Source organism: Coenobita brevimanus, chromosome 68, assembly GCF_032717465.1.
Source record: "Coenobita brevimanus isolate Jiangsu-jjx chromosome 68, ASM3271746v2, whole genome shotgun sequence".
Taxonomy (NCBI): Eukaryota; Metazoa; Arthropoda; class Malacostraca; order Decapoda; family Coenobitidae; genus Coenobita; species Coenobita brevimanus.
This window is the reverse complement of record NC_137021.1, coordinates 3,125,001-3,138,358: the sequence shown is the minus strand read 5'-3', so window position 1 is coordinate 3,138,358 and position 13,358 is coordinate 3,125,001. Positions and strand designations below refer to the sequence as shown.

Genomic DNA, 13,358 nt, shown 5'->3' with positions numbered 1-13,358 from the left:
TCACAGGTATCTCGCTTCTTCCATTCCTATTGTTTCCCTCTATCTCTCTTGAATTTCCTTATGTAATTACTGTTCCTGTGTTTAATCTTTCCTGCTTTCTCCTTGTTTTGTTTTTCCTCCTCCTCCTCCTCCTCCCTCCCTCCCTCCCTCCCTCCCTCCATCGAAGCCTCTTGAGAGAAAAAGGTAATCTGGCCTCATCGAAGTAGCATCAATATTTAGGAATTTTTGGCTTCAGAGTATTGGAGAAGGATGAGGAGAGGTGGAAGGAAGGAAAAGAAGAAAAGGAAGAAATGATCGAACGGAGGAAGGAGGGGAAGGGAGAAACGAAGAGAAGGAAGAAGGAATAAAAAGTAGAGGAGGAAGGAAAGAGAGAAGCAGAGGGAGGAATACGCTTGAAGGGTGGAGCAGGGAGGGAAGGGAAGCACAAAGAGAAGGTCAGTACAAAGGAAAGCAAACAGCTACACAGTCATTGATCCTTTGCCTGCCCCAGTGTTGTGTGTGTGTGTGTGTGTGTGTGTGTGTGTGTGTGTGTGTGTGTGTGTGACAAGGGTAGGGCTTCACTTTGATATGTACAGTTACAGGACAATAATTCCTTCACATCCTCTCGTCGCAACTATCATGGCCATTAATATCTCCGTAATATAACGTAATTTAATTAGGTGGATAATTGCAGTTGCCATTGTTTTGAACCGACATAGAACTATATTGTTTTTACTCTAACTTGGCCCTAAATCAGTTCCAAAACCAAGAAAACCTGGTGAATATAATAAAACCACCAGTAAAAACAATCAGAAGTTACGAAAACCAAGGAAAAACCACCAGAAAGCCATCCATACTGGTCAGTGATGAGTTGTGGAAATCTTGGGCCATACTGCCGTGTCGGGAAAAGACGTAGCGTTGATAGTGGGAAGGAGTTGTACAGGGCGGAGAAGTGATTGCTTGTCCTCAACTTTGATGGGATGGGCGTGGAAAGAGAGAGAGAGAGAGAGAGAGAGAGAGAGAGAGAGGGAGAGAGAGAGAGAGAGAGAGAGAGAGAGAGAGAGAGAGAGAGAGAGAGAGAATACGTCTTCTGTTCTGCTTGCTACATTCTGATTATTTTTTCAACTCAGGGGAGAAAAATCAGGTTGTCAATGAGTTAAGGTTGATAATTTTGTCTCCACTGTACGAGCTTCTCAAAATTCATGAAAATCGTCTAGACTAGGAAGAATTAAGTGTTAAAAAAAAATTCACACTGATAAGAGGGGGATGGAAATGGCCTTCAGGGAAAAAAAATAGATGAAATGAGAGAAACAACGGCGTAATGAGGTCAGTGGCAATTACTGCCGACCAGCGGTGATTTGGTGGACTAGTGGTTATTAGGTGTTGTGATGGATTGGTAACACAGTGGTAATGAATTGGGAAACTTGAGTATGTAATTTAACCCCCACCCATTCTCTCTCTCTCTCTCTCTCTCTCTCTCTCTCTCTCTCTCTCTCTCTCTCTCTCTCTCACACACACACACACACACACACACACACACACACACACACACACACACACACACACACACACACACACACACACACACACACACACACAGATTGAATTAATATCTAGATGACATTTATAGTACCGTATACATATCCATTAGCCATAACATCAACCGCCTCAGCCTCATAGCCTTGTAATAATTTGATCTTACCTTCTTTTACAGGTGAGTGTTGTGGTCTTTGGTGGTGGTGTTTGGAAGGAGGGAGAGATTTTGCGTGCGGGCGTGCAAATCAGAGGTAAGCCCTGTGAGGACCTGGTGTATTATATATGATCTTAACGTCGTATTCTCAAACCTTAATTATTAAAGGTAATTTATGGAATGTTTGTGATTATTAGTTATGGTCAGCCTGCATCTCATATTTTAGAAGGCAGTCAGCAACCATGTTGGAAGGCCACATAGTTTCCATCATCATCGCATAAAATCGTAATAAAAGTTTCGGGGTTTGGATCCCACTTTGCGATTTCGAATTTAAACATATGACTCTTATACCCGAAATTTCGTCGACTTTGGAGTTTTTTTTAGCTAAGTTACCTCTTACTTATTCTTAAACCCGAGAGCGCGGTGACGTTCGCAGGGCCCAAATATCTGATGTTTATATATCGAAAAAGAGTTGGGATTTGATGTGCTTAGCCTGACGAAGAGGGGGTTTACAAGCAAGATAAAGAAACCAGACTCGCTTTTTCGTCATCGTCGTTTTCACAAATGAGCGTTTTCACAAAGTTGATGTTTTCCGGTTCTCCATCACATGGTGTAATGATTTGGCTGTAAGGTTTGAACATATTCATGGACAGATTACGAGTTACAGCCCTTCAAACCCGCTTGAGTGTCACTGATTTCGTTGACAGATTACGAGATTGCAGCCCTTCTAACCCGCATGAATGTTACTGGTTAGTTCAGGAAGATCACACTTGGTTCTGACGCAATCACGAGAAACTGTGAAAGGACTTAACCACTACCCCACATTCAAGTAGTAGTACTTAACCCCATATACTAGAACCTGTTGATAATTTATTTACGAATCCAGTCGTTGATTATAAACAATAGGGTTGGAATCCGTTTGCGGGGTTCATTGTCTTTACATGGAACCTGAATATTTAGGGCACGATGGCAATATACTTTTTCCCCTCTTTAGATTTGTGTGCAGTGATTGGTGGAGTAAGTGGAAATTACTGTGCCAACGTTGGGCTGGCAGAGGTCAGGCGACTCTGAGCCTTGCAAATGAAGGTCGGCATTGTAATTTGACGTAATGACAGTCGACGTAATTGCCAGCCAGTCATTTACCCGGACAGTCAATACATTACCTTTACTCCCTTTTTCATTTTTCCCAGAAAGAAGTATGTAAGTTTTGTTTTTTTCATCTACTTTTGGTGATTTGTTTTGCGAATGGAAAGGAATCATGATCATAGGTAAATTTTGAGATGGTTCTACTCTATCCGGGGTTAGAAGTGAATTTTTTGGTTGGGTTGTGATATATTTAGTTAAGAAAATATAGCAAGTAAGTAAAAAGTAATAATCCCAGGCAAAATTTAGGGCAACGTACTCTCTGCTTTGCGTAAGAACATATTTATTTATTTATGGAGGCAATTAAGTGTTTTTAGATTTTTTTTTTATAGCCTGGTCCGTGATATATTTTGCCAAGGATTCGTAATGGGCAGACCTGAATTTATCTCTCCCGGGAAATAACTGTGCTCTGTATACCACCACCACAGCCCCCAGGGAAGGAATAAATAGCGAAAATACAGAGAGCGCAGAGCCGTTTGCGTGCACGTGGAAAAAACTGCATGGTGAATGGTTGAAAAGGTAGTGATGAGAGTAGAGGAGGAGGAAGGGGAGGTGAGTGGGGTTAGGAGGGGAGGGGGAGGAGGAGGAGGAAGGGGATGTGGGAGGAGGAGGAGGAGGAGAAAAATGGAAAAGAAAGAAGGAAGGAAGTGGAAAAGCAAAGGGAAGGGGAGGAGAAGAAAGTGGAAGAGAAGAGAGTGAGAGAGAGAGAGGGGGGGATGGGTGAAGAAAAAGAGAGAGGGAGAGAAAGAGAGAAAGGAGGGGGAGGGCGAAATGAGATTAAAGAGAGATTTCATACTCCTGACCATAAATGAATTCCCACGTTATTCATACCACAGGCGAGCATCATCGGCCTCAAAAACAAGTGTCTGCTTATAAAGGGGTAAATGGAACCTTGCAAGAAAAATGTGTGTGTGTGTGTGTGTGTGTGTGTGTGTGTGTGTGTGTGTGTGTGTAAGGAGAGAGTGAGAGGGAGAGAGAGAAAGAAAGAGGGATGATGCCACGCCCAGTCCATTACGCCAGGGTGGGTAAAAATCAAAATAATGAGCAAGTGGAAGCATGAAAGGAAAGATGCATGCACTTTGGAAACCTGAAGAATTATTTATGGGATCCTACCTACCTACCTACCTACACACACACACACACACACACACACACACACACACACACACACACAGCCTTTACCTATAATTTCTCTTTAAGTTCGACCTTTTCATTTAGCCACATAGCCAGAGGACTTAACTTTTTATTTATTCTGTCTTCAAACGATTTTATTTAGCTGAGGAGAGAGTTTTAAGAGCATACGGGTTAAATAATAGCCATCATCAGCACCATTACTTTAGTCTATTCGTTTTCATGTGACAAAAATCCATAACCATTTTTTTTCGTCCCGTTGATGGCCAGGTGTAGTCAGATTGGAGGGTTGATTTGACCAGTAACCAAGGAGACCCATTCCTACCCCACAACTAAGGTTTACCGAATGTCATGCAACCACAAATTAATATTCATGTTATGGAAGTGGTTCAGTTCCCTCACATGAAAATAAACGCAATAATCGAAGTCCTTTATGAGTTGTACTGTATATAATCATGAAGTGGCAGCAAGAATAAAGAAATAAATAAAAACAAGACTAAAGAAAAATATACGTTGTCTGAACTAAGATCAAAACACCTTACCTCACGTCTTTTACGAATCTATTTCTTTCTAAGGTGGGCAAAAACATGAGGCCGTTGAAGCGTAAATAAGATCCGATTATATTGAGAGAGGCCTGGGTAAGAACGATGGTACAAATCGATTAAATGATCATCATCAATCTTCCTTTTTCGTTATCCCTTCTCCCTCTGCCTTTCTTTTTCCTCCCTCTGCCCTTTTCTTTCCCTTTATGCCCTCTCCAGTTTCCTCCTCCCCCTCCTCCTCCTCCTCCCAGATTTTTCTCAATTTTCAAAGGAGGCTAGACGGATTCAGGAAAAAAAAGAGAGAGAGAGAGAGACCGGGGAAATAATATCTTCCGTGAAAAGGAATAATTTACGAATTTTTATAAGGGGGAAGGGGCATAGAGAGGTTCCTCATTGCTTGTAGTTATTATTTTCTTCGTTGGGGCCCCACAAGACAGGTAGGCAGGGTGTGGGGACCTTAATTCTTTTCTTGCGTGTTTGAGCTTTGCATCGTGAATTGAACTGTGTGTGTGTGTGTGTGTGTGTGTGTGTGTGTGTGTGTGTGTGTGTGTGTGTGTGTACAAGCCTAGTGTATTGTTGTGCTTGTGAATGTTTATGCTACCTGGGGATTGTCGAGAACCATTAGGAGAGCTCCGTGTTTGTTGTTTAAGCTGGCCTTTGTGTGTGTGTGTGTGTGTGTGTGTGTGTGTGTGTGTGTGTGTGTATGAGTGTGTGTAGATAATAGTATTCCTACAACGACAGACATTTATATTTAGACCAGAAGTATTTTTCCCAGTAAAAATGTTGAAGAGTAAGATGATTTGTGTTTCGGGCGAAAATCATTAATCACTGCTGGTATGTACAGTAGTTATGTACAGCTTAATCCAGACGATTATATTCACCTGAAAATACCTCAGCACAGCTAAAGGATCACTTCACACCGATGACATGTTTTTATTATGCTCTTGCTGAATCCAGCCCGTTTTTTATTGATATATTTACTTATTTATTGGCATAGGATGGACTGCGTGCACTGAGGGTAAATTAAGTCTTTAACCTTCCAGTGCAAAAAGTCTGAAGTTTAATAAAATTGTCTTGTGGTAGGAAGACTAAATTGCAAAATACTCTTATCTGACAGGAAGGGTTAAAACAGGTGACGAGGAACTGTTTTTTTTTTTTTAGTAATAGGACGTAATACACTTAGCGTCAGAAAAATTCCCATGTATATCCTTTTACCTATCCATAAAATTTACGCGTTTTTTTTTTTTTTACGTGTCCATATTAAGGGCAATACAGGGTGGCACTAATTTAGAAAAGTGGATCTACTAACCAGACACACACAGGAAAATGGGATAAGTAATTTTTTTCCCCTCCACTGCCAGACCTTTCTTCTAAACTTAATTAAATTGTGTGGCGTAAACCCTGCTATAATATAAAAACATGCCTTGGTACTTAAGCGCCCAAGTGGTGCCATGTGGTGGTGTGTGGCGTCGTCTGTTATGCGTCAGGGGACTGTGGCGCCGCCCCAGGGAACGGCCTGGACTCCATTCAGGGTGGGGTGTAATTGTAAATCACACACACACACACACACACACACACACACACACACACACACACACACACACACACACACACACACACACACACACACACACACACACACACACACACACACACACAAATACCGAGGCAAAGGTCAGAGCTTTATACCTTCCTGTGATGCGTGGTGGTGATGATTATAATGTTGATGGTGATGACAGTAAAGGATGAGTGCCATTAACCTTGAATGAGTGAGGGTGTGTACCGAGGCAGAGGTTAAAATTCCATGCCTTCCTGTGCTTGATAATGATGATAATAATGATGATAAGAAAGCTATATACTGACCTTGAATGGGTGAGGACGAGTACCTAGGCAGAGGTCAGAGTTCCACGCCTTCCTGTGCCTGGTGGTGAGGGCCTGGTACAGCACAGGGTTGGCCTCCACTAGTAGCCCCGTCCATCCCAGGTCACGCTCCAGGAAGAACGTGTTAGACTGGAAATAACCATCCAGTGCACCAGCCTCCAGGAAGAAACCATTGCGCTGTGTGGAGTGCAAAGGAGTAGTGAGAGGAGGATGTTTTTGTTTCACCTCTTCAATCCGGTGACGTGTTTTCTGTTTTATTCTTGCAGCACCAGATGATTATATTAAATTTGGGACAAATGTCTAATAGTGTGGGGGTTTTAAAGGTTATATCTGTCGCCTTCAGTTCGAAAAATCTCTCTTAATGCCGAATAATATAGTCCAGCAGTAGCAACACTAAAAGTACGTCACCCCTTAGCTACTAAATATCTGCTTTTTATTTCGGATAACTCTGTATTTTTTTTTTTTTTATTCAGTGCCAAAAAGGAAGGATCCAAGTTTCGAGCAAGCAGAATTTATCCTTTCCATATAAAGTTAAAAAATCAAGGTAATAATAATAACAATAATTATAGTAATAATAATTTCACTCATCTTAAATGTCGGGATCAACTGCCTAGCCCCGGGCTCCTACGCTCCTCATGGGGCAGTGTAGGATTGGATGATGGATGGATAATAATAATAATAATATAATAATTATAATAATAATAATAATAATAGTAATAATTAATCTACTTCGCCCAAAATACACACTCACCATTATAATATTTAGATGGAAAGGAAAGAAGAGTGGAAGAAAGAGCGAATGGAGGGAAGGAAGGAAGGAGAAAAGGTAGGAAGGGAAGGAGAGGAGAAAGGAAGTGGTGAGGAAGGAAAAAGTGGACTGGGATTGAAGCCTAAATTGGGAGAGAGTGACTCAAGAAGGGAAGGACGGATACAACATGAGGGAAGGAAGGAGGTTAAAGAAAAGAGGAAAGGAGGAAAAGAGTGGAAATGAGAGACGGAAGAAGAGAAAATGAAAGGAAACAAGGAAGAAGGGAAACCGGAAAAAATAAAACTTCGCGCAGTCCCAAGGAAATATGAAGAGGTAAAAAGAGGTGAGAGAAGTGAGAATTAAGGAGGGAGTGTTCTGGGTAAGGAGGCTTGAATGAAGAGGGATTTAATGAAGAAAGGCGTCAAGGAGAGAGAGAGAGGAAGTAGAGAGGAAATAAAGTGTGAAATAGGGTAGGTGAGATAATCAGAAACGGACTGAGAGAAAGGAAGTAAAGCACACGAAAGAAGAAAAGCAGTAGAAGAATGGAGATAAAAGTAGAGAGGAAAGGGAAGGAAAAAAATTAATGAAGCTCTGAGAAAGACTGAAGGAGAACGTTTGGTAACAAGAAAGAAGGGAAGCGGTAAAAAAAAAGAGTATTGCAAAGTCTCAAAGAAAAACCAAAGAGTCAGGAGAGTTGAGACAAGGAGGGAAAATTAAGGAGGGAGTATTCTAGGTAAGGAGGTTTTATTGAAGGAGGATTTGGTGAAGAAGGATGTAAGACAGAGAGAGAGAGAGAGAGAGAGAGAGAGAGAGAGAGAGAGAGAGAATGGGTGAATGTGAGTGTGAGTGTGTGGGTGTGAAGGGCAAGGGTGAAACAAAGAAAAACATGGTAGGAACGCGCAGTCATGAAAGAATGTAGCTCACTCTGGACAAACACTCTCAGTCTCTCTCTCTCTTTATTACTCTCATTCTCTCCATGACCATCACCATTTCCATTTCTCACGAGAGCTGTTTCTTTCTCTGCCAAGTTCCCTCATTACATTTCTCACAAAGTAGTGCTCCTCATTTTCTCCCTTACTCTGTCACGCATACTCATATCGTCGTCTCGGCTCCCCTCGTCTCTTTTCCCCTCCTCTCCTCCCCCTTTTACCACCTTCCCCTGTTGTGCGATTTATTGTGTGTTTGCTGGTAAGGATCAGTCAGTGATATCAATGTCTGTCCTGCATCCTCTATATATTCATTTCCTTTTCCCACGACCACACCCACGCCCACAGCAGCAGACTGTGCCGTATCCACACATAAGATACCGCCGGTGGGCACCTAGTGGAGCGCTATTTATGAGTATATATATATATATATATATATATATATATATATATATATATATATACATAATATGTGTGTGCGCGCCCCTTTTACGTGTCATCCCTTATTCTTCTCGTCCTCCCACCTTCCCAACATTTTCTTATTCCCTTCCTCTCGCTTCTTATATTTCCCTCCGTCCGTCCGTCCCTCCCTCCCTCCCCATTCCTTACATTCCCTTCCTTCCTAATTCTTACTCTTCACTCTTCCTCCCTCCCTGTCACCTTTTGAACCTCCCTCCTCCCTCCGTTCTGTTCAACTCTTTAATCTCCCCCCTCCCTCTTCCCCCATATCCTCCTTATCACATCTTTCTCCATATCCCTCTTTCCATGCTTCCCGACCCTTAGACCTCTCGCTGCGGATGGTGTGTAATTGGATATTTCGAGTTAACACCAGCCAGATTTGTTCCACTGAAAGGATTTCTAGCAGTTGAAGCTGTCAAAATTATCTCACTTGTTTCTTTGCTCGGGTGTTGGTTCATCTGGTAATTGTAATTATGATAGTTGTCTTTCTACTAACATCGCTTAGTTTTGATTAGTCGAAATACGTCCTTGCAGCCAAAGGGTTAACTCACCTCGTCTTCCCTTCTTTCCTCCCAGCTCTTAACTCGTCTCTCATTTCCTCCTCCTCTTCAGCTCTTCACCCTCTCATCCTCCTTCCTCCCTCTCATCTTTCAATGTACTCTCGTTAGAAAAGCCCAGTCATGGGCGATTTAACTGAGGTGTTGAAGTAGACGTTAAGATTTAATTCAGGTGATAATTAGCAAGGCTTTAGTTTCATACAGATCATATTAATTAGGTTTATGTGGAGTACTATTGAATAATGCAAAAATATGTTCTTTCTCATCCAGACCGCGAAGGATACAGGACGACGTTATGCACTCATCTCCAGTGATGTTTTTCTCTTATGTATATACCGTATATTGTGCATTAATCCTTTCCCCTCAGATTTCCTTATAATATGCCGTAATTGTGCGTTCATCCTTTCCCCTCTGATTTCCATTTTTCTTTTTCTTTATTGGAGCATGGTGGTCCTGCTCACTTACTCCTGCTGGCTTGGACTGTAGGGATATATGGGTAGTGGAGACTTCTTGCATATCCTAATATTTCTTACTCGGAAATGATACTGTAGTCAAAGCCTCTGTTCCGACAAACGGCATCTAGGTTTGTTGTTGCTTACTCAACTTTGTACTCCCTCCCTCCCAGCGTCTTACACCTCCCTTCCATCCAACCATCCATCCATCCATCCATCCATCCATCCATCCTTGTGTACCTCTCTCTGCCATGCAAACCACCCGCACTCCCTCCAAACTTTTCTTCTCCCTCGCTCCCTAACTTCCCTTCTTGTCCTTCCTTCCTTGTAATCCTTCCTTCCCTTTTCCTTCTCAGCTCCTCCTCATCCTTCCTTCCCTTTTCCTTCTCAGCTCTTCCTCATCCTTCCTTCCCTTTTCCTTCTCAGCTCTTCCTCATCCTTCCTTCCCTTTTCCTTCTCAGCTCTTCCTCATCCTTCCTTCCCTTTTCCTTCTCAGCTCTTCCTCATCCCTCCCTCCCTCCCTCTCTCCTTCCCCAGCTCTTTCTTATCCCCTCCTCCCTTCCGCGAGAGCCCGTCAAGTCTTAACGCCATCTTGATCTACGTGGAGGGACGGAGAGAATGAGAGAGAGAGAGAGAGAGAGAGAGGGGGAGGGAGATTAGAGAGATGTAGAGAGAGAGAGAGAGAGAGAGAGGAGGAGGAGGAGGAGGAGGAGGAGGAATAGAGGTAAGGGGAGGGAGATTATAGAGATGTAGAGAGTAGGGAGGGATGAAGCGAGATGAGAGGATGGATAGTTGGAGGGATGGAAAGGAAGAGTGATGGTTGAGGGAGAGAGGGAGGGGAATTAAGGTGATGGATGATAGGGAGATGAGGTGAGGGGGGAGGTAGGTAAGGCGCTGTCAGGTTAGGGGGAGGAAACGCTCTCTCATTTTATTTCTCACTTGTATTTACTCTCTCTCTCTCTCTCTCTCTCTCTCTCTCTCTCTCTCACACACAGTTCCAGGTCCCTTATTCTCTTCTCCTTCCTATCTCCCTCTCCCTCCTTTCTTGCTCGTCATTATTATACCTCTTGTAGATTTTTCACTTTCTCCCTCTTTCCTCTTCACCCGCTCAGCTTCCCCGTTCTTCACCATTTCTCCTTTTCTTCTCTGTCTTCTCGTTCTTGATCTCCGTCTCATTCTTTTGTCTTATTCTCCATGCTACCAAAATCCCTATTGTCCTCCCTGCGCGTACTTCATTCCTTTCTTCCCTGTTTCTGACTTTCTTTTCCGCATCTCAGAGCATTTTTTTTTTTCTGTTGTCTTTTTTATATTGTGATTTTCTTTTCATCTCTCTCTCTCTCTCTCTCTCTCTCTCTCTCTCTCTCTCTCTCTCTCTCTCTCTCCCTCCCTCCCTCCGTCCTCATGTCTTCTGCCTTTTCTTTTTCTCACTTCCCATGTTCCCTCATCCCCTTCAGTCTCTCCCTCTCTTCCAGTTATCCTGTTCTCTCTCTGTTTTCCTTGTTCCCCTGTCTGCACTTTCTCTCTTTTGGTCTCGCAGTTTGTGTTTCTGTTCTGTTTCGCTGTTTGACCTTCACCTCTATCCTCTTCTCTTTTCTCCTCTATTCTCTTTTTCTTCCTCTCCCTCATCTCCTATATCTTTATTTTCTAATCTTTAACTCATATATGTCTGTGTATTTATCTGTCTGTCTATCTGTCTCTCAATCTATCTATCTGTCTGTCCATATCTTTGTCCAAAATACTGATGTGTTACCGGTACGATTATATCTGTTTACATATATTTCTTTTCCTAATCTCTCCTCCCCCCGTCTCTCCTCTCCCTTTGTTTTCTCGCCTCTCCTCTCCTCTTCTTTTGTCTCCACTTCTTTTCTCTCCTCTCCTTTTTTCTTCTCCGTTTCCCTTCTCACCCACCTTTCCCTTCACGAGCTGCATAATACCCTCATGGACCCTCTTCCAGTAAGTCAGTTTGGTGAAGTTCACATTTTTGCCCAGATCCAGGTGGTAGGGGAGGCTGGAGGGCGGCTGGAGGTGGTGGGTGGCAATCCAGGAGAGCAGGCGGGGGTCGTCTGGTTCCAGGGGGCCTTCCAGTCGGGCCTTCCAGGGGTCGCAGGCTGGAATGGATGGATGAATGGATCTGAGTGACTGGAAAATAAGACTGAAAAGAGAAGGATGGATCTGGAAGGTGGGGAATGAAGTGGCTAGTAGACCAAGAGCGAAGGCGGAGGTTATAGGGCTCCAGTGGGCTTTCCTATTGGTCGTTCATGGAATTGCAGTCTGGAAGGAAGGAATGAGTGGAATGCCAGTCCGGAAGGATGAAATGAGTGAATTTAAATGAAAGAGGATAATTAATATCACACCGTGGAAAAGGGAATGGAAAATTGGAAAGTGTATTGGTGTGCCGCAAAGGAGAGTGGATTCAAATGTAAGAGGGGAATGAATTTGAAGTCTGGATTAGGTTGTATAATTTGAAAGTCCGAAATTGAGGGAGATTGGTTAGATAAAAGAAGGCTGGAAGGTGGATGGAGGGTGTGGGTGACAATCCAGGAGCGGAGGCGATCAGAGCACTCTAGGGGGTCATCCAGTCAGACACGCTAGGGATTGCACGTTGGAAAAGACGAAGGAAAAGTGGATCAGGGTATGGGGGAGGGGGAAGGGATAGATTGAATAGCAAAGGGAGATATATGTTGTACGGTGTCTGGATGTCAAAAAAAAAAAAAAAAAAATCTTTTTTTTTTGGGGGGGAGGGGGAGATTGTACTATATGTAAGTATCTGGAAGAGAAAAACGGAAATGACGAGTGTTTTGGAAAAAGTATGAATAGATCGAAATGTCTAGAGAATAGGAATGAGATGAGAATAATTATGCATTCGTGGACACGAGGTCTGAATTTTTCGCGTAGGACTGCTTGGTCATGGTGACGGACTTATCATTTTAGGCCCTGAGTCAGATACATAAACATTGGTTTGGACAGAAGATAAAGGTAGACGGAGCGAAATGTGTAGGAAGAGAGGAAAGTTGAGAAAACGTACGAGAAAGGAAACTAGTGACTGCAAAAGAAGGAAGGGTTGTAAAGGAGGATAAATGGCTAAGAGAGAGAGAGAGAGAGAGAGAGAGAGAGAGAGAGAGAGAGAGAGAGGGTGGAGGAAGCGATGAAGGAAGGGAAATAAATGACTGGAAAGGGAAGTGACAAGGAAAACTCAGGGAAGAAGAAAGAGTGAGAGAAGAGGAGGAAGAGAGAAAAGAACTGAGTGGCTGAAAAGGAGAGAGGGGTCGAGAAAACGAGAGAAGAAAAGAAATAAGTGCCCGGAAAAGGAATGACAAGGAACGTCGAGGAGAGAAAGGAGTGAGCGTGCAGGAAGTAGTGGTTTGATGAATTAAAAAGAGAGTGGGTGGAGAGAGCGAGGGAAGAAAGGAAATAAGCGACTGGAAAAGGGAAATAGCCAGGAAACCCGAGGGGAGAAAGGAGTGTGGCGTGCAGGAAGAGAGAATGCGAATGTCTGGGCTCAAGAAAGTACCCGAACATCTTGAGAGGAGGAAAGGTAGCGACAGTGGAGAAGAATCTGGAATGAGAGAGAGAGAGAGAGAGAGAGAGAGAGAGAGAGGGAAGATACTGTGAAAACTCGAAATAATCATCTGGAAAAAAGAGATAAGATGCGATGAGGAAAGTGGAGGAAGACTGGGAAGGAGAAAAGTTGGACAGAGTGGTGGACAAGTGTGAGAGAAGGAGAAATGAGAAAATGAGAGGGGAGAAATGAGAATGTGAGAGAGCAGGAGAAATGGAAGAGTGTGAAAGAGAAGTGGAAGAGTGTGAGGGAATGAGAAAATGACAAATATGAGGGGAAGGAGAAATGGAG

At 43.2% G+C, this 13,358-nt stretch overlaps 1 protein-coding gene across 1 annotated transcript in view; it reads right to left on the bottom strand.

The window, feature by feature from the left end:
- Nucleotides 1–13,358, bottom strand: part of LOC145405808 (protein Star-like) — a 53,444-nt gene that overhangs the window by 22,606 nt on the left and 17,480 nt on the right. Inside the window, exons 2-3 of the mRNA XM_080277046.1 lie at nt 11,417–11,616; nt 6,349–6,543 (exon numbers count right to left, since the gene is read on the bottom strand). Of these exons, the coding sequence (XP_080133172.1) occupies nt 6,349–6,543; nt 11,417–11,616 (395 nt within the window). The remainder of the gene's footprint in view (nt 1–6,348; nt 6,544–11,416; nt 11,617–13,358) is intronic.